This window comes from Phaseolus vulgaris, chromosome 1, assembly GCF_000499845.2.
Source record: "Phaseolus vulgaris cultivar G19833 chromosome 1, P. vulgaris v2.0, whole genome shotgun sequence".
NCBI classification, from domain to species: domain Eukaryota; kingdom Viridiplantae; phylum Streptophyta; class Magnoliopsida; order Fabales; family Fabaceae; genus Phaseolus; species Phaseolus vulgaris.
The window spans coordinates 40,181,366-40,202,732 of record NC_023759.2 but is presented as its reverse complement, the minus strand read 5'-3'; the positions used below and the strand labels follow the sequence as shown (position 1 = coordinate 40,202,732).

General features: G+C 36.6%; 2 protein-coding genes across 3 annotated transcripts; both read right to left on the bottom strand.

The window, feature by feature from the left end:
• Nucleotides 1-1,063: 1,063 nt before the first annotated feature.
• On the bottom strand, nt 1,064-9,247 carry LOC137814223 (F-box protein At4g02733-like). Of its 2 annotated transcripts, none has more exons than XM_068616822.1 (13): nt 8,746-9,247; nt 7,848-8,023; nt 7,173-7,370; nt 6,977-7,087; nt 4,237-4,322; nt 4,042-4,163; nt 3,343-3,407; nt 3,179-3,251; nt 3,040-3,102; nt 2,878-2,942; nt 2,702-2,779; nt 2,322-2,582; nt 1,064-1,711 (listed from the first exon to the last, which is right to left on the bottom strand). In XM_068616822.1, exons 1-12 carry the CDS (start codon nt 9,076-9,078, stop codon nt 2,375-2,377), a joined length of 1,578 nt encoding a protein of 525 aa, XP_068472923.1. In that variant the 5' UTR covers nt 9,079-9,247; the 3' UTR covers nt 1,064-1,711; nt 2,322-2,374. The 2 variants fall into 2 exon arrangements, with proteins under 2 accessions (XP_068472923.1, XP_068472924.1); XM_068616823.1 differs by having other exon boundaries at nt 1,064-1,700; nt 8,746-9,183.
• Nucleotides 9,248-9,645: 398 nt separating this feature from the next.
• On the bottom strand, nt 9,646-13,004 carry LOC137814224 (uncharacterized). The gene is given in 3 exon segments (XM_068616824.1): nt 9,646-10,286; nt 10,288-10,377; nt 12,101-13,004. Coding segments are annotated over 3 exon segments (1,239 nt in total). The 5' UTR covers nt 12,920-13,004; the 3' UTR covers nt 9,646-9,956.
• Nucleotides 13,005-21,367: the final 8,363 nt, after the last annotated feature.

Genomic DNA, 21,367 nt, shown 5'->3' with positions numbered 1-21,367 from the left:
GAAGAAATTGAAATTACATTTTTTCTTCTTTTAGGATATGGTTTTTCTTGTAGGAAGGGTTGGAGTTAAGTGGAGAAAGTTTAGGATTTTTATTTTGCAGCTCATACTTTTTCTTTTACAACCTTACAAATATGAAAATTTTCATTTTGTTTTTTTTATTATGCAATTTGAATGTTAAAAATGTATTTTTTTTGTATTGTCTAATCCAAAAATATTTCGAGTTGTACATTTAGAAGTCATTTTAGATTTCCAAAGTATACAATGTGAATTTTTTTTATTTAAAAATATTTTACATTCTAAAAGTCATTTTTTACTTTTATCCGGAAGTAAAAAATAGATATGCCCTTTTATTAACTAAATGTCTCATGTGTCAGTAAAAACAGTGATAGTGAATATATTTCTGATTATTTTCCATAAAAGTTATACGCTTTTTTTATCCCAAACCAAACCAAACCAAATTAAATGGTCCAAAGTGAGAGTAAAACTGACCGCTTGGTATGACTCAGACCGCGTCTTTTCTCCCACGTTTTATTCCTTGATTCCAAACTGCTTAGAAATAAGTAGTATAGTATCTACTGTTGTTTCCCAAAACCTATTAAATACACACTCATTTCTATGAAGGGAAAGCTTGAACCTTTGGCACTCAATGGCTGAGTTATGGGTTTTACTCTTTTTTTTTGCATTTTGCATCATCCATGACAGAGAATGATCGTTTCTTTTAGGGGTGTTTTTCTTTCATTGGAATTTCAATGCAGGGTAATCAAGGAGGCAAACTGAAAGGCACTCGCGAGGAAATAAGAAGGTAGACCAATATGAAAGAGACGAGGGAGGAGTGAGAAAACAGGTCACATGCTTGTACACAATTTAGAAGCAATTTTTTATTCAGATTGTACAATTTTAAATTGAGGTACATAAGTAAAGTATAAAGTAGCAGGAACATATACCCTACAGAAATATGTAAAAGAAACTCTACTAAAAATTACATCTTGTTTTGTAAAAACCCAAAGGGTTCAATTATCTCACGCCAAACCAAAATATTGCAATGCGAATCATTCGAAAGTCATGAGATAAGAGATCAATTTCATTACATTACAGTAAATATTTCCCCCAGGTATATAGCTCCATAGGAACTTGCAATAATTTTTCCATGTTTAGGAGCGAGCAGGGAAGAATATTACATCAATTCCATAATTTGTGTACTGCACTCTGCGTGCGAGTTATACATTTTTTCAAGGATGTCACCCCTCATGAATAGGAATGTGTTTGATCAACTGGCCATGTTCATTCATCACAGAGTGATCTGTGACCTGCCCATCTCCTATTACCCATTACTAATAGAAAGTAAACAAAGAAGTGTTTACTTAATTTTATTTGCGAATTGACTAAAAGGGGTACAAAATACATAATTGAAGACCTCTTCTGCATTAGAACCAAAAATAAATGCCAGCATTACATGGATTGGTGCCGAGGAAAAATAACCTCTCTTTTTTTTGGGGAGCCTGCGCGATGAAACAGCAATATTTTGACAATATTGCAAATATGGAAACAAAGGCCAACTTTAAAATAACAACCAGCCTCCAATTGTCCTCCAGATTGAAAATTCCACAATGAAGAACATCAATTAGGGAGAAGGACAAGATGGAAGTCGAAAAATCCAGGATCCATCGTTGACACCCACATCCTGTGGTATCGTTCTTCCCCTACAGCTCCCCTAGTCCATAAATTCAAATCGCCGTTAGGAAACGCCAAGAGGCGGACAAAGCTAATAAAATGGGTCCAACAAAAATTGAATTTAGAAGGAAACAAACAGGCACTAACTTCCAAGCATCAAATTGAAACAAATCCTTTTGTAGACACAAATTATTAGGTATCTCTAATTTCCAATATGGGAATACTAGTAGTAGACAACAAAACTTGTCACGTGTCAACCATGACAGTCACCAAAAGATCATTCTGCGTAAGCTTTCATAGTTGTTCAAAGTGCATAGTTGTGGAATGTTAAAACCTAAAGCAAGCCAATCTACCCTTGTAAGTGCTTCTATTAAATTAAAGGGTAAAAGCAAGTATCTTGAGGACACTAGAGAGAGAGCATTTATCACCCCCAATTAAATATTTCCAATTCCTTCAAAAAACAAGAATTAAACGATTTTTGTATTTATTATATCAATAAATACTATCCAGTTTTGTTTTCTGCACCAATGTACTCAAGGCACCTATAACGTTTGCCTGTATGCATAACACACCCTTGTAACCCACCCTACCCTACGCCAACACACAGGTGCACCCGCAACTACAGGGAGAGAGAGAGAGAGAGAGAGTACCAAGTTCACTAGATTGTTGTCCTTCTTAAATGATGCCTAACAACGAGGATTTCCTAGAGGGACAAAAAGTCAATCTCATCTGAGCTTTCCTCGTATATCACGTAGTTGGCATCTTGACCATCCTCATTGCCACTTCCTTGATCACTATTGTAGCTGCTTTCAGATGTACTCATAAAAACTGATCCATCTGACGTGTGGCTACTCAATTGTGAGGGCAGACTTATCTCACTGTTCATATCAGCATCAAATGTCTCCATATAACTGCGAGACAATCAGGAAACACAATTGGTGACCATTATAGAATGAAATAAGAAAATCCCTCCACCTGCAATAAATTAAGGGCACCAGAACCCAAAAATACACAAACTGAAAACTCTAACCTTCCTTCTGCTGATGGATATTCAGCCACCAGACACATATCAGGCCTCGTTTCCAAAACCTGTTTTATAGGCATAATACTATCCAACCCCAAATTTGTAAATAAATAGAGAAGAAAAATAAGTCATTTAAAAAGTCAAAGTAATTCAAGAAACTCATCATATGTGATAACCATTACCTAGAGTTGTAGCACCTGTGATACCAGTCAGCCTCAGATGCTAAACCTTCCCTATTTGATATGTCCTGTTTAAAGGTAAAAGTGACAACAAGAATCAAAATTGAGAGTCAAGCTGAAACATCACTTATTTTATAGCAAGGTAAAATATATCTATATACCCACAAGATGTACAAGAAATTTGAAATCTCCAGCAAGAATTGCAGTCAACAGCCTCGCGACTTCCATCTGCACATGAAGTATTAATGTTTCAGAGGTAACTGAGTGAAAAGAGAAAAAGGTATAAATGTATTAGAGACATTACCTCTTTGAGATGCATGCAATCCCTTAAAATTAAGACCTCAAGTAAATTTCCCCCATTGCAGCTTCCAAGGTTTCTGAAAAAATAGGTTTTAGTATTTTTTAATCAATCCCACTAGATGGACAGAATGTAAAGGCTCTTGCAAAGCCTTGTTAGAAACAACTGACCTTAAGAAGTTACCAGTGATTGAATAGGATGTTGAAAAGTCACAATATTTCAGTTTCCTAAATCCCTGCACATTTAGTTTAGAATTAATAACTATGAGAACATGCGGCTTTTCTTTTACTTTGATGAAAAGGAAAAGTTAGGATAATGCTATCTAATTGTCCAAACTCCAAAACAAAATGGTAGCTTCCAATCACACATAAATGGAATATTAATATAATCCTCTGTAGGTATCACAATAACCACCAATATGTAGCGCATAATATTGCAAAATTATTATTCAGAAAATCAAATTTTCCCACCAGTAATTGATAATCACAATGAAATAAATAGATTTAAGCTCATACACATTATAAAACATCCACATATCTCAACTCTCCATGATAAAAGATACGTTACAGGCTGCAAAAGTTCACACAAATGCCTCTAACTTGAGCACAAGACAGTTTTTGGGTGTAAAAGGTGCAGACAATAAAAAAATATATAAAAAGGAGTCAAGTTTACAATTTCCAACTAAAGTAAAATGCAGAAACTGAATATAGAAGATAGAATTAAACTTGAATCTTTTAATGAATAAAATGAATAAAAAAATTCACTGGAGTAACAAGAGCAAGTGGGTGCATACTGCAAAGTGTAAAATATGCTAAAATAAGAATCTGAAACATAGTACATTGAAAATTGCAACTTTCATGAAAACATACCTTGACCAATACGCGAACTTTGCAATCATGTAGTTTAAACCCTCTAAGGGATAAAGAAGTTAGATGAGGACAATTGTTTACTAGCTCAAAACAGGTTTGTGCTTTCAAGCTGTCATCTCTACCTGAAAATCAAAAAGAGATAAGTAGAGATATTAAAAGCCCTAAAAGGTAACATTAGCTGAGAAAGTGAGTTACCTGTTTTAGAAGACTCAAAAAACAAACGCTCTATCAAGTGGCAGTTTGCACTTACTGACATTAGTGTTTGTCTCAGCTCAACATGGCTAGCATATCAGGAAAAAAGAAGGAAAGAAAAGGACCATCAACAAACACTATTTAGAAATGATCTTCTACTTTAAATGAAATAGTGAAAAAAAGAAGACAGACACAGATACACATTAAATGCTAATCACATGTTCACACCAGAGTTTAAAACAATAAAATCTACCATGTTTGTAGTCAAACTTACAGCAGAAAGTATTCCCATCCTAACTATGGCAGATGGAATTTAAAATAGTGCATATTCCAGATCATAAGAAATTAATTTGAGTTTCATAATCTTCATGTTTAAGGACTTTCAAAAGGTTCATGTGATTTTTGGGACTCTAGGAGTAATACAGAAAATTGATGAGGAATTATGGGAGAATAGTAAATTCCTTTACAGAATTATTGGAAAAAAAAAAAGTGAAATTTTGATTGGCCTCGAGGCACAAGGCATTAAAATAAAATCTTAAAAAGTAGATTTAGGCATAAATCAACACTAGAAAATTGGCTTGAAAAGTGAGATTTATACCACTTATATACCTATAATTTGGTCATATCTCTAGTAGACCCCCCATATCACCAAGAACTGGAAATGTCTTGGAGTTAGATATTTGTGGGTGGTCCCGATAGCAAGTGATCTAATAGGCCTAATAAACCTTACTAATATAGGCTATGATATCATCTTAGAAAGTAGATTTAGACCTAACTCAACCTTACAAAACCAACTAGCTTGCAGGATGAGGTTTATACACACTTATATGCTATGATTTGATCATATATCTAATCAATGTGGGATCTCTAACAGACATAATTGTGGAGATGGATGCATGCATCAAGGTACAAGAGAAGCATTATAACAAAAAAGCTCACTGGATTCAGTACATGAAAAGTGATTGCATTCTAGAAGTAGTAATATTATCTCATGGAGCAGGCACTTCATCTTCATCATCCTTACATACTGAAGGATTTTAAAATTTCTAACAGACATTAATGTGTCCAGACCAACACACATGGTCCTCCAAAACCTTAGGTTTTTTAGTTTTGAAATCCACTATTATCATGAAATGACAACCAGATAGCTGATGCACTTTTATGGAACACGACTTCTACTAGTACCATTTCATAATTGAATGGGAGCAAGTAAAGAAGAAGTTCCGACTAATTCCGGTTTGCATCAGTTCATAAGAGAACTGATTGCACGACCCCAAACCTCATCCAGGTTATGCTTTGAAGATGGCAGGCTATTTTATAAAGGACAGATTAGTTATTCCAAGGACTTCTGCTAGAACTCCTAGCCTGCTATCAGAATTCACAAATCAGCCATAGGATTAAGAGGACAGTTAAGTCTGTTCAGAAATCAAACATGTAAGAGAATATCTGGGATGATTTAATTGGAATGAATGAAGAAAGATTCCAGCAGTTTATAGTCAAATGTGAAATACACAAGAGAAATAAGAATCAAAATCAGTACCCCGCCAGTCTTCTGCACCAAACCATTGCTTATTCAGACCCAAATGTAGAGGGAAGTCACCATGGATTTCATCAATGATCAATCCAAGGCCAAAAAGTGGAAGGATAACACCTTAGCATGGAGTGTAGACTTCCCAAATATACCCAGTTTAGGCTTTAGGTCATCCTTTCTCATCTATGAAGACAGCCCACATTTTTATATCTGAAATAGTAAAGCACCAAGTGTTCCCTAGTTCCATTATATCAAACAGGGACCAAATCTTGCTGAGGCCTTTCTATTAAAAGTTATTCAAACGATTTGAAACTAAACTCAATAAAAGCTATGCTTGCTTAGCCTGCACAAGGAGGTAAACAGAGGTTTGGATTTTTGAGGTATTTCACAAGGTATAAGAAGTGGCCCCAATCATTCAAATGGAATGACTGTGGGTTCAACAAAAATGACGCCCTTTAAAGACTTGTATGGAAGGGAACCAGCCTTGCTTTTTATAGGGAGTACATTTCCCTCGAACATGGACATCTAAACCAGCTCTCCAGACTCTGCTACAAGAGACTCAATTTTGGATGAGTTTAAGCATAATTAACACCAAGTTAATGTTGCACTACACTGCTACAAGGATAACATCAAGCTTTGCATGGACCATAATGTTGCACGGCCAAAGAGAAAATCAGTCCAAAATTGAATGGGCCATATTCACATGATCTGTATTTCATCTCATTTGATTGAACAAGGCTTTATCAGGCTCATATAGTCCTCTGCCATTGCCCAAAGTATTGACAGACAATTGGAAAATGCAGACAAAACCTCAGAATTTTTTTGAACTTTTGACACACTGCTCATGTGGAAATGACTTGCTCACACAGCATGACCGACATTAGAACTATTCATAGTGTATCACTATCTACCTCTAGATCACTTCAAAGGTCTACTGACAGTATGTCTCACTGTCTTCTAATCATTTTTCATTCTACTCCTGGTTGAATTCAACCAGAATACCCAGCCTGAATATGGCAGATCGCAGATGGATTTTAAAATAGTACCACACCAGATTGTATGGAAGTTCACTGATCATAGAAAAAGAGATACATTTTCTTAATGTTTAACACATTTTAACCAATGACATTCTCATATGCATTATCCACTAGCAGAGAGAAAATGCTTAACAAAAAGAAGGGAAAGAACAAGAGTTGAAGTAAATAGACTTACAGCCCAACAATTTCCAAATCAAGGAGAGATGGGCATGCTGACAATGCTGCACCAAGGGATGCATTATCCATTCTCTCAATATTATACAAGTGCAACTTTCTTAAAAGAGCCCTACAAAAACAAAATATAGAAGTCCATTTAAAACACATCACCCAAACACACTGAATATTTAATAAGTCAATGAAAAAAAAAATACCCTGGGGTGCCACCATCACCGCTTAAAGGGCTTAAACAGCATCTTGTGAGAATGGATGACTCCCTCCCCTGTCGAGATCTCTTATCATTCCATGAAAAATTTGATACTTCTACAATAGCATTTCTGATGGTACAAACAAATGGTGGACAAGATCCAAGTGAAGTAGTAGCGCCAGGAACAACACCAAGCTTAAGAGACCTTATCAACAGAATTATAACATGTGAGAATATAATAACGAAAGAAAAGATAGATCACATTGTAATGCAGGACCGAGAAATTAACACAAGGTAAAATAATGAGAACAGTTAATATTTTTGGTTGAAAGCTAACAAAGTTTACATGGTAATATTCACTTAAAATGATGAAACTAGTTGCACAAATTCTAAAAGGAGCTGATAAAAGATGAGTCATTAATGAAATGTAAGCACCTAACCAGGTGAGCCAGACCAACCGAACAAATAATCAATATGCAACTAAATAGCCCCCCCTCCCCTTTCCTTTTTTCCCCTTTTACCAATATGAGCAAAGGTGAAGTACAGTAAGGAAAAATGATCAGTCCAGTACATGATTCATTTTGGACTGTCACAAAGCATTCACCAAAAGCACCAATTGGCAGTAAAATGAAGTTCCCTCCGGAGCAAAAACTATATATAGCACGGAAAGAACATTTCAAACCTTAGTGCCTTTCCAGCTCGCTGAATCATCGTGGCAACTACTGCATTGTTAACCTTCGGAACAAGTGTTGTCAAATCAAGATTTGCATAGCACAGAGGATCTTTAGCACATTTGCTAAACATTGAACAAGTAGCTGATGCATAGCACAGGCTCTGGGTATCTAGCATTGAGAACACCTGTGTATGGGAGTCAAAATTAGTACTCGGAAGAACTTACCAATTACTTCATGGACACATTTAAAACTCTTAGAAATTGGTCTTAGGACTCAACACTATAAATCGGCTCGTAAAATGAGGACTGACCAAAATTTATAAGCTCTCTTTTAAGCCATTCTCTCGATGAAAGATTAACACATCCGCAAATATGCTGCAATTCACAGCCCCCAAACAGACCACAACTATGATGAATTAGGGGTAACCGGAATTAAGGTGTCTTTCCAACAAAACAATGATTAGTTTCCAATAATAATTGAAATGTTGGCCTTTCTTCAAAAATACTATGAAAACAGGTGAAACATGTATAGCCATCGTTTGTGCAAAATGCAACTGCAGTCCATAAACTCGTGATGCATGTTCCTCCGCATGTACTTTTTATGCATAATCCTCGTATTCAGATACTGAGAAAACTCGGATCCAATTATATTCAGCAAAATCATTTGCACTCTCAAACTACACATGCATAATATAAAGAAAAAACTTCACTATGAGAAGGGGGGAAAATAACAAAAATCAGCCCTCTTTAACTACACATCCATCTACTTAATTAATAAGCATACCGACACGAAAGGCAAAACAAGAATCTACAGAAAGGGAAACAGAGGAAAGGTAGTAACATTCATACTGAAATAATAAGAAAAGGAAAAGGAACTCCAGAAGAAGGGGAGGGAAGCGAAAGTGACCTTGATGGTGAGGTCGGGAGGGAGGGGCCAGGCAAGGGAATTGTGGTTGGAAGCGCGTTTCCGAGAAGAGTGCTTGGCGGCGTCAAGGAGGAGAGAACCCATTTTGAGGGCGCGATCGATAAGATCGGAGTCGGAGGGGGCCGATTGTAGAAGCCTCTCGAAGGAGAGATCGAGGGAGAGAGAAGGGAGGTCGGAGAGGGAAAGAAACGCGTCTAGAAGACGCTCTACATCGCTCAGCTTCTCCACTCTAGGGTTTTGCGACGGACACGGACGCTTCGCCATTGACGATGACGCTGATGACGCACTCACACTGTGAAGGACAACGGAATCCATACCCACGGCAAGAGTGAGAGAGAGTGAGTGAGTGAGTGGTTTGGTTTGGTTTGTTCACATTCACACGACCCTCACCCTCTCTGATTCTGTGCCTATGGCTATGTACCGCAGATAGATCCTATGCGTTTCAGTGCCGGTGCCTGTCGCCTTAGCGCCACGTGGACCATCCATTGGTTCACAACCCTCCATCTGTTCAAAACCATTATTTTTAAATTCTTTTTTATTACATTACCTTTTCCTCGCCTCTGTTAGTTCTTTCTCGGACAACGTTTTTTTATTTTGTTATTTACTCTCCTCTCCTTCGACATGACATATAATCCACGTCACTTCACTCCCATTTGTTTACTACCCATGCCCAATCAAAATTATTTCTTCGTTACGCACCTCCTAATCAAACTCTGACAGCTACAGATTATATAAAACTGAATGTGGCATTATTTTGTTTTTTAATACACCTACAATCTTCTGTGCTTTCTGACAGCTGTTTAAAAAAAGAAACTAGTATTAAAATATTATACAAAACGACAAATTTTCTCCGTCTTTCTTTTTTGTTACTCAAAAACCGGATGCTCGAAAAGAAATAATTAAGATACATTTTAATTATTCTATGCAATACTTCTGTATAATTTAGTCTCTATTTTTACAAAATAGCTATCGAAATAAATTAATTAATCTTTCAGACAAAGCAAACGAGATTCAGGCAGCAGAGCCCGAAAAACCAAGAGGATGAAGCCCAACCGCGATGCTCGCTGATTTAAAACAACATCGGAATATTTACATGTTTTCGCCATAACAAACCGATCGTAGGAAGGATAGTAGCAATTGGACATAGATAGTATACATCATATGATGATGTCGTTTCAGCAAAGATGGATGAACTAGCTGTCTCTTGGAGCAGGCATTATCCTAAACCTCTCCTCAGATGTCTGGTTAACCCCACTAAATCTCTCTTCTGCTAGAAGTGACTGTAAATCACTGCCATTTGCCAAACTGTTAAACTCCACTGCTTTAGACGGTAATGTCGGATAACGCCGTTGGCAAAATGTCATTTACCTCTTCACGGATTGCAAGTACTTGCGAGTGGTTTCGTCATTCATGATGTGAGCAACACTGTTAGTGTAGATCTTTTCACGGGCAGATCTTTCATGAATACCAACCATAGTGACTCCAATAGGCCAGGGTGCATTCCCGATGGCCAGCTTGAAGCTTGATATACTGGTCCATTGCAGCCAGATAATCTCGCTTCATACAGCATTCAACCACCACCAACAGTGCCTGTCGAATGTCATCAGGAAGAACCTGAAAATAGAACACACCGCATACATTTCCATTAGTTAAATGCTTCAGAAAATATGCAAAATTGACACATGCCTTGTCAACAATAAAACTTTATGATTACTGCTCAGTCAATATCCATTACTTAAACAGTATGTACTGGTAAGACAAGGAACGTAGCCTTCAAAAGATATGCTAAATATTCAACGGTTATAACCATGCTCAGTAAATCCTTTGATTCTCTAGAGCAACGGAGAACCAATGGAGGAGACACTTACTATCTATATCCTTCTAGAAAGGACACAAACATTGGAAAGTGAAAGCCAATTATATCTTACACTCGCCCAGTCAGTACTGGGTGCTTTATCGACTTGCACTATGCAAAATCGCAAACAATATTGCTTCCAAAACATGTTAGCCCCAAAATGGAATCGACAAACAGAATTGTTGTGTGGGCCATTGGGAATCCGTGAATAGAGCCGGAAGTCACCATATTCTATTCTCATGCACGTTTTGCTCTCTCAAGCCCTTGGGGATAGATATGGGGTCCAATAAGCACTCATATTCTAACAAAGCTCTTCTGAAGCCAGGATTGGGTCCTTTTATCACACCCAATGCCCTTCGAAACATGCACCAAAACTACAAAACATAAGCTACCAAAGACATACAGTAAAATCCATAAATACGCTTATAACTGATAGATAAAGGGATTGGTCAATGCTCAGAAGTAATGAACTCTGTTTATTGGCACTGCTCAGCACCACAAGCAGCCATATTCATCACGAAATCTCCAAAATTATTTTGCTGGACAGTAATATGATGATGTCCAAAAAATGAAAGAATACGGTGAAATTAAATTAAATTGATAGAAAAAGAACATAATAAATTAGTTCAAAATTAGCAGTGTCCGAAGTAGGAAGTCTAAATTAAAAGAAAGAATGGAATGCAGGAAAAAGATTACTCTGTAAGACGTGAGAGAACAGATCAAACAGGGGCAACTGATACAGAGAGATCTTAATTGTAGTTACTCCTAGCCAGCCTAATTGCAGCCTCTATAGGCTCCCTCACTATAAATATGACCTAACTAGTGCTTATAAGGATGAATTATGCTCTGCACCCAATTTAAGAAAAAGTGTGGAACGCTCAAGGAAGAAGAGTGTCGAATCCTATTATGTTTCTGGAGCTAAAGAGGCCATAGAAAATACGGAGAAATCAGAATTTTCACCCAAAATAAAAACTTAAATTTGTTTCAGAGGAAAAATTGGGGCTTTGAAACCCATACCAAGGTAGAACCAAAACATAGCTCACAAAAACAACCTGCTATTTGGGCCATTATTTGAATCCTATAGCAGCCTAGAGCCACTACTCCATTGTAGCGCTACTGCCACTGTGCAGAATCACACACATACTCTCAGAATGGCATTACACTCCTACCAGTCCTACCAATCCAAAATCATAGTAGAATATAAAATACCACCACACTCTCGCCTGCACCTAGGTGACATGCATGTACTTCACTGAAGACATGATGACAACAGCTTACTTTCCCGTCTCTCTTCATTGAAATTGCATTATACTTCAGAATGTTCTATTTGGTAGAGTTATTCTGCCAAACATTTAACAGTTAACAATATCATCCAATCACAAAACCAATATCAATTACACAAGGGTTGTCAAAACGCACGCACAACCATTCAACAAAATCCAAAGGAAAGCATATAAAAAAAACAAGATCAAGAAAACTCACCTTCTTCCTACAAAACTTGAACAGCGGATTCAAGTACCGCGCACACTGCTTAAACGTAGCAACCATGGACTTCCCCTTAGCCGTGCGCTTCTCCGACTCAGGCTTTTCGTGCAACTCCTGCTTCCACTCGTTCAGGAGTTTCTTAAAAAACACCAGAATCTTATCCTCGTCGCACAGATCTTCAAAATTCGCTTTCATACGCTTCAAATCTTTATCGGCATCGGCGCCACTAGAGCCTCCCTCGCTCAAATCATCGTCGCCACCTCCACCCTCGCGGTCCTCTGCGGCGCCGTCGTCGGACTTCTGGCGCTTCCTTTCGCCAATGATCCCGGTCTTCTGGCGCTTCCGGAGCTCAGCGATGTCGCGCAGGAAGTCGTTGGTCTGCCCCTCGGTCATGTCGCTGTCCACCTCAAACACGCCAGCTTTGAGAACGTGCTTCAGGCGGTCCCGCCTGGCATCGTCGTCCTCCCCGAATAGCGTGACCGGCTGCTTCAGGAAACGGAGGCGACGGATGACCTCGGGTTTCGGGAGGACGAGATTGTCGATGTTTTGTTCGTCGGTGAGGGAGGTGCAGGCGGCGGCGGCGGCGGATGAAGATGAGGCGGAGGCAGTGGTCGAGGAGGTGGGGGCGGCGGTGGCAGCGTCGGAGGACGTTGTCTGGCGTTTTTGCGACTTGGCTTCCAATTCGCGTTTCTCTTGCTCCCGGAGTTTCTGGATTTCCTTTTGTTGAATCTCGGAGCGCTTGAAGAATTTCTTGCCGCCGATGTCTTGCGCCAGAGATTGGCGCTTCTTGAGAAGCTCTTGCTTCAGAAGATCCATCTAGGGTTTGTGATGACGCGGTGGTGGAGAGTGTGATTTCATCACAATTCAGTCCTTCGGGGTAAAATTAAAGAAAAATTATTTGACGTGGCTGAGATTCATGACATGTCGAGGGTATTTCTGTGATTACAAAAAATAATTAAAATTTGAAAGGGTAGAAATTGTGAAAGGCGTTTTTTGTCATTATAGGGAAAGAGTGAAAGGGTGGAAGTGACAACGTTTAAATTTAAGTTTACAGTGTCATCGAATACTCTCTTGATTCTGGTGTGCGAAGAGTGAATGGAAGGCGAATTGCGAATGGAACCATGAATTTTGAATGGAAGATGAAATGAGAATGAGTTTACAATTTGATTTTTTTTTCTAACACGATTAATACAAAACTGAAATGAAGATGCGTCTTGGGGGAGATGGTAGAAAGTGTTGTAGCTTTAGTCCAAAGAGTAGTGTAAAAGCATTGTGTAGAAGACAAAAGAACTTGCACTTTGGACTAAATGGGGGCACTACAATTCTAACACCCTAAAAGAAAACAGAAATAATAGAAAAGGGACTTGATGAATCCTAAGAGTGAAGATGCGTAGAAAGAAAGATAACTATTAAGGAAGAAAAGAAAAAGTATTATTGACTTTAAACTTTTGAGTGGCCAAAGACATGGGCCAAAGAAATAAACAGAAACTAACAACCCGTATAACAATCCAAACCAAATAACTACCCACTTTATCCCTTCAAGCTGGGAGTAGATATTTTGCATTCCCAACTTGGATTTAAGTTAAGTAAAAAGAGCTAGAGCAAGAGGTTTTGTGAAGATGTCGGCAATTTGTAGTGAAGATGAAATTAGAAGTAATTTGAGAAGCCCAATAGTGACTTTTTCTCTGACAATATGACAGTCGATTTCAATGTGCTTGGTACGCTCATGAAAGACTGGATTGGAAGTTATTTGAATAGCGAATTGATTATCACAAAAAAGCGTGGCTGGTTAAGTGTATGGAATTCCAAGATCTTGAAGAATGAAGGTAAGCCACTGTAATTCACAAGTGGTAGTGGCAAGTGCCCTGTACTCGGCCTCAGACGAGCTCTCGGAGATAGTCTGTTTTTTTTTTATTTCCACGAAATAAGAGACTCTCCCAAATTTTCTGGTGTCAGGACAGGTAGCCCAGTCTGAACCATTGTAGGCACGTAGGTGTATGGAGCTATTGCGGGGAAGGAAGATGCCAGAACCTGGATTGCCTTTGAGATAGTGGAGAATACGAAAAACAACTTGTTGATGAGCTTTAGTTGGAAATGAGAGAAATTGGTTGAGGTTGTTTACACTAAAAGCAATGTTTGGTCTTGTGTTAGTGAGATAAATAAGTTTGCCAATCAAACGGTGATATGTAGAAGAGTCTTTCTCAGAAAGGAGAATGCCTTCAGAAGATGTCAAACGAGAGGAGTGGGTCATTGGAGTAGGCATTGAAGCATAATCTAACATGTATGTCTCAGGGAGAAGATCCAAAACATATTTACGTTGACTGAGATGTAAACCACTGCTGTTTCGGGCAACTTCAAGTCCTAGAAAGTATGTGAGATCGCCAAGGTTCTTGATCTTGAATTGTTGATGCAGTGATTGATTTCCTTGATATTGTTGCCAGTAAGTACAAGATCGTCAGCATAGACAAGGATAGCAGTTAGTTTGGTTTTATCTTGTTTCAAAAAAGGGAATGATCGGCAGATGATAAGATATAATTATGGAAAATGAGAAAAGATGATAACTTAGCATACCATTGCCTACCAGCTTGGCGAAGTCCATAAAGGGATTCCTGAAGTTTGCAAACATGTTGAGGTGTAGGGATAGATAAGTCAGGTGGTGGTTGCATATAAACGTCTTCGTGTAGATTGCCATGTAAAAAGGCGTTATTGACATCTAGTTGCTTTAAATACCAGTCATTAGCAGTAGCAACCGCAAGAAAAAGTCGTAAGGTAGTAAGTTTGGCGACAGGAGCGAATGTATCAATAAAATCAAGACCTTCGAGTTGAGTATAACCCTTGGCCATTAAGCGAGCTTTGTAGCGATCAAGAGTGTCATCAGACTTATGTTTGATTTTGTAGACCCATCTACAACCTATGGTTGTTTTCCCTTCGGGAAGAGGGATGAGCTGCCAAGTATGATTGGTAGTAAGAGCATCAAGCTCTTTTTTGCATCGCTTGCTTCCAACAGGCGTGCTTGGAAGCCTCAGTATAATTTCGAGTCTCCGTGTGTGAGGATATAGAAAGAGCACTGTTTTTAAAAGTAGATGATAAAGCTGAATAAGAAAGAAACTTGTGAATAGGGTATTTAGAACTTGCATTGCTTGCATTTGGTATTTGAGTATGTAAATCTTCTAAGTACGTGGGTGGTCGTCGTGGTCTACTAGACCGTTTAGGTGGTGCATCAGGTATGGTTTGAATCGGAGAATTATCCTCATGTGGAGTAATATCCTCATGTGGAGAAATATCCTCACGTGGAGTAGTGTCCTCAGGTGTAGTATTTGCATATTCAAAAGAAAGATCATAAATGATATAATAATTTGAAGGTATAGGTAAAGACAAACTGTTGGGACTGTCATTTTATCATTTTTCGACATGTATGGGAAATGATTTTCGTAAAAGATTATGTGTCTTGAGATCTCAATACGATGATATTTTAAATTTAAGAAAATATATCCCTTTGTAAGAGCAGGAAATCCAAGAAAAATGTCATGCACAGACCTATCATCTAACTTTTTCTATGTTTAGTAAAGTACTAGAGTAACAAAGGCATCCAAAAACACGTAAATTGGATACGTCACAAGGTTTACCATATAGTTTTTCATATGGGGCAATGTTTTGCAGCAACGGAGTAGGAGTGCAGTTAATAAGGAAAGTAGCATGTTGAAAGCAAAATCCCAAAAAATAGAAGGTAAATGAGCTGGAAAAATTAAAACACGAGTGATATTTAAAAGGTGTTGGTGTTTGCGTTCAACTATGTCATTCTGTTCAGGTGTTTCAATGCATGTTGTTTGATGAATAATACCTTTGGAAGAAAAGAAATCTTTCATAGAAAATTCAGGGTCATTGTCCGTACGAATGATTTTAGCAGTAGTATGAAAATGATTTTCAATATAGGCAATAAAACTAACAATCTTTTGTCTAACTTCAGATTTTGCATGTAAGAGAAAAGTCCAAGTATAACAAGAAAAGTCATCTACAACAGTAAAAAAATATCTGAAACCTTGCATAGAATTTGTAGAACAAGGACCCCAAATGTCCATGTGTATAAGATCAAACACAACTGTAGTTTTTGAAGTGCTTAAAGTAAAAGGGAGTTTCTTTTGTTTGGCATGATTGCAAATATCACACAAATGTATTTTTCCAGAAGAAATAAAATGATATTGAGTTCTCAACACACGTAATCTTTCATCAGAAAGATGTCCCACTCTATAGTGCCACAAATTAAAGTCTTTAGGAATGTAATGAACAAAAGGAACAATATTAAGCGTGGCAGAAAAAAGAAAAATGGCAGAATTAAACATGTACAAGTAAGCTTTGGCACTAACTAAACCAATCTTCTCTTGAGTTAGGTTATCCTGTATAATACAGTGGGTAGAGAAAAAGATCAAATGGCAGTTCAGATGTAGACAAAGTTTGGAAGTAGAAATCAAATTGAAAGAAAACTGAGGCACATACAAAACATCTTTAAGAAAAAACTTTCTATTGAAAATGACAGTTCCAGAATAATCAGCATACACATGATTTCCATTAGGTAAATGAATAAGAATAGGTTTGATTTTCCTATAGGCAGTAAAAACAGATAAAATAGTGCATACATGATCTGTTGCTCCAGAATCAAGAATCCAAAAATATTCATTTTTAATTGCAGAATTTAAAATGGTATTACCCGTTGAAGATTGCTTAAGAGCTTTGTGATATGGATCTGCATAGAAGGATCCCACTTGGTTTATTTGGGCAACACCACTATTGCCATTTTGTTTGAACATCTCAAATAAAATTTGATATTGTTGAGCTGTAAAGGGATTATCTTTGTGTTCCTATTCTTTTGAACAATGCTCAGAAAAACTATCATCAACAACAATCATATTATTAGCTTGGTGATTTTGACCATTATCATAAAACCTATATCCAGCGGAATAACCATGTTTCTTGTAGCAAGAATCAATGGTATGACCACTTCTATTACAATAGGTACATTGTTTTCTATTTCCACTATTTTTTTAGGGTTCTATTATCTTGACTGGGAAAACCAATTTTATCACAGAAGGTACAAACAACAGAAGAATTCACATGTTTAGAGTTAGCACTATTGATATTAGAAACAAGATGACTGCTAGCTAATTCTTGTTGAACCACAAGGGAGAAGATTTTCGTTATAGAAGGAACCAGATCCATAAGCAAGACATGGGATCGGATGTTGTGATATTGATCGTTCAAACCCCTAAGGAATTGCATAACTTGGTCCTCACATTTTCTTTGACATGTGACAGAAGCAACAATACACGTATCTTGATGAACACATAGAGGATTAGGCCTAAAATTGTCTAATTCATCCCAAATAATCATCAGCTTAGTAAAATAATTCGTCACGAATAGGTCACCTTGGTTTAAAGAAGCAGCTTCAAATTGTAAATCAGAAACCCAAGACAAATTATCCTGAGAATACCTAACTTTCAAATCATTCCAAATATCCAGAGCTTTTTCCATCCATACTATACTTTGTCTAATGGGTATAGAGACAAAGTGAACTAACCAAGAAGTTACCATGTTGTTACATTTGTACCAGGAAGGGTAAGAGGAGTGATCCTTTGCTGGACAAGGGTGCATTCCGAGAACCAACTCTATTTTGTTTTTCACGCTCAAAGCCGTCAACATGGAACGACTCCAGGAATGGTAATTTGATGGTTCTAGCAGCGGCGACACCAACGATGTGGCAGGATTTTCGCTAGGATGCAAGTACAGGTAACTACCGGCTGATGGGGTCAACTGTTCCATTTGAGTGGAGGAGGAAGAAGTCTTATTTTGTTCTTCCGCCATATCTGTAAAGGGAAACAATAAGAAAAAAGAAAAATCAGAAAAGCAAGAATTGAAGACAGATTGAGAAAGAAGATGGAAAAGGGAAAAAAGATTGAAACAAGAAAAACAAGGTCACGCAGTAGAGATCTTCAATTGAAAAGCTCTGATACCATAACACGATTAATACAAAACTGAGATGAAGATGCGCCTTGCGGGAGATGGTAGAAAGTGTTGTAGCTTCAGTCCAAACGGTGGTGTAGAAGCACTGTGTAGAAGACAAAAGAAGTTGCACTTTGGAGTAAATGGGGCACTGCAATTCTAACACCATAAAAGAAAACAGAAAGAATAGAAAAGGGACTTGATGAACCCTAAGAGTGAAGAAGCGTAGAAAGAAAGATAACTGGTAAGGAAGAAAAGAAAAAGTATTATTGACTTGAAACTTTTGAGTGACCAAAGACATGGCCAAAGAAATAAACAAAAACTAACAACCCGTATAACAACCCAAAGCAAATAGCTACCCACTTTATCAGTAGCTTTGATCTTCGGTCACACTTCATCGTTTGATATATTTTGGTTTAGTGTTAATTAAGTGGTCCTTGCTTTAACCTTTGTTATGGGTTCCTAAAGTGCGTATAAGATTGTTTGAAGTGATTGGAAAAGTGAGCATATTGTCATCATATTGCAGCGTTATTTTCTGAATGGCTCCTAAAAGCCCCCCTTTTAATTCATCTTGTGGCCCAGAATAAAGGTTGTAATCAAACTGCACTACTATTGTTTGTTAAATATATCATTAATATTTTATTATATTACAAAAATGATAACAAAGCCTAATAAGTGCGAGAGTTTGCAAAAAATGGAGAGTTTTCGAAACCATGTTCTTCCTTCACTTATTTATGAATCAACACATTGCAATGTTATGATGACACTAAGAAAGGGTTTCAGAAGAATGAGTGTTTTGGTAAATTTTTTTATCGGTCTCTTCACATCTCTAGTTTGTCTTTCAATTTGAAACTAATTAATATTTAGGGTTTTTTAATTCCTTGCTTTTACAAGGTTAATTAGTTTGTTTTTGTTTACAGTTAAGGTTAGCAACAAATCATCAGTTACTTCCAAGATCGAGATTCAAGAATTCATTTCGTTCTCCAGTGATATTCGATATATCGAGATGCAAAGGTCAGAGAACTTGTACTGTTTTACTCATTTTTCATGATTGTTATTTTTTAAACTTTAACATTGAACGCCTGTCTCCCTAATTCTTTGGTTTTTAATTCTTATTGTATGCAAATAAATTTTACCTTTTGTAAATGTCACGTAATATTTCCTGATAATGAGATGGGTTGGGTTGCACCATTTTATATTATTAACCCTTTCATTCAATCCCTGAAACTGATAGAAATTGCATAAAATAAGATATTTTAGTTGATGTTGTTTTTAACTCATGTGCTTAATCTTCATTTTATAGGGTCTAAAGATAGGTGATCTATATGCCACAATCACACCTGTAGTGAAGTATCAGCTGCCCCCTGATGCTCTTCCAGCAAGTCCGGTAAGTATTAGCTTTGTCAAGAGATTAATAAGCTAATTTTAATTTATAGAGAAACTTATTTTATTTTTTCTTTCGTTTCTCGTACAAGTGTTTATAAAGAAAAGTTAGACTAAATAGGTTGTTCGTTTAAATGTTGTGTAATTTATTTTTCATGTAGTATTGGCCATCATGCAACGCTGTGTTGCTAGCCTGCTACTAGTACGTATGTAGTAAAATGTGCAAGATATATGAAGTTTTGCATAACATGGTGGTTCTATGTGTCTCAAATATGATTGTCAATACTTGTATGTTTTATTTCTGTCTCATTTATCATTACTCTTGATAGACTTTGGGCTTTGAAATTTATGGCTTCAATATTGTAGCCAAGTTTATATGGTGCCTAAGATCTTTCGACTAGATATGATAAATAAAAGTTTTTAGATTTACTATCTTCTGTTGATGATGTCTGCAACTTCTCTGACACAATAAAAACAACTCTGGGTTGAAGATTACGGTGCAAAATCAAATTGCCACTTGAATCTTAGCATATCTAATTATGCTCTTCCTGCAGGAAAAAGAGAGAAAATGGAAAAGAATAAAGGAAGGAAGCAGAACATGCAAGAAGATAGATGCAGATGGAAGAAGAAATGCTATAGATGTCTCGACATAGTTTGAAGAATATAGATGCAGATCGAACTGGAGTGCCACATAGAAAACCAACAAGCAGGGGTTTGTGATGTTGCAGCAGATGCTATCAGCAAGGCGAAAGCCTTTTATGAGTGTCACCAATTGACCTCAAATGCTTCTTCGATATAGTTGCTTCCATTGATTGTAGAATGGGTTTCAGTGACAAGCTAAGTATTGGAATAACTATTTGTGAATGGAAAGGTGAGATAAACAAGTATACTTAAAATATTGTTTTTATTTATTTTTTAAAAATTGAAAATGAATAACTTTAAACCCATTTTTATTTATTTAAGATATCGGATGTTAGAAATGGTGATCCATTACCAAACCAAAACATTGTAGGATCAAATGGAGAGAATAAAACAGATTAAAATATGTCTTGTTAAATGTGAAACAATTGTTATTTTGTAAATTTGAAGTTATCATTTTCATGCAATCAGTTTAGTATATTTTGAAATAACATCTGAACTTTGATCATTGGATGAATCAACTTTAATCTATAAATGAATGAATTCTTCTTCTATTATAATTTTGTGTGTGTATTATTGAATTATTAGTGTTTATGAAGTTTAATTAAATTATAAAATTAATTTGTGAAAACAGGGTTATGAGAACACATGTTTAATTATATAATTAAAACAAGGTTCAATTAAATTATAAAAACAAGTTGAATAGAATATTAAAATTTTTAAAACTTAATACTTGAATTACAATTATTGTAATTAACATAAAATAATTCACAATTTAATATATTAATGGCGATTACAAACGTTGCACTATAATGTATAAAGTAACATTTAAGTTTGTCGTTATTTATGCTTAAATTATTTTACCCATTTAGAAAATTACGACATTTATAACTAACATAAATTACACGCTTAAAACTGTCACATTTATAAGGTATTACATGGCACGTGTTGCAACGGTTCATAATAGACTGCCACAAGTCAGATCTATAGGGGTACACACATACATTATGAAGGTTATAAATGTCACTTTATACAAAAGTAATTGTCACCCCATACATTTTTTCTTGTAGTGATTTGTTTATCACATTAAATTTGTTTCTCACATGAAAAACAAAATTGATTACTTTAAACATTTTGAACAATATAACATGGAAACACAAACTCATTGACTAATAAAATTGACTACCTAAAACAACTTTGACTAACACAAAGCTCAAAATTACTAAAACTACTTAACTCCGCAGAAAG

Excerpts from the sequence above, each read along its gene's own strand:
- LOC137814223 (XM_068616822.1), bottom strand. The coding sequence starts at position 9,078 with ATGGATTCCGTTGTCCTTCACAGTGTGAGTGCGTCATCAGCGTCATCG. Across the intron at positions 7,371-7,847 it reads CGAGCTGGAAAGGCACTAAG|GTCTCTTAAGCTTGGTGTTG; the intron begins GTTTGAAATGTT and ends TCTGTTGATAAG. Across the intron at positions 2,780-2,877 it reads CACAGGTGCTACAACTCTAG|TATTATGCCTATAAAACAGG; the intron begins GTAATGGTTATC and ends GGGGTTGGATAG.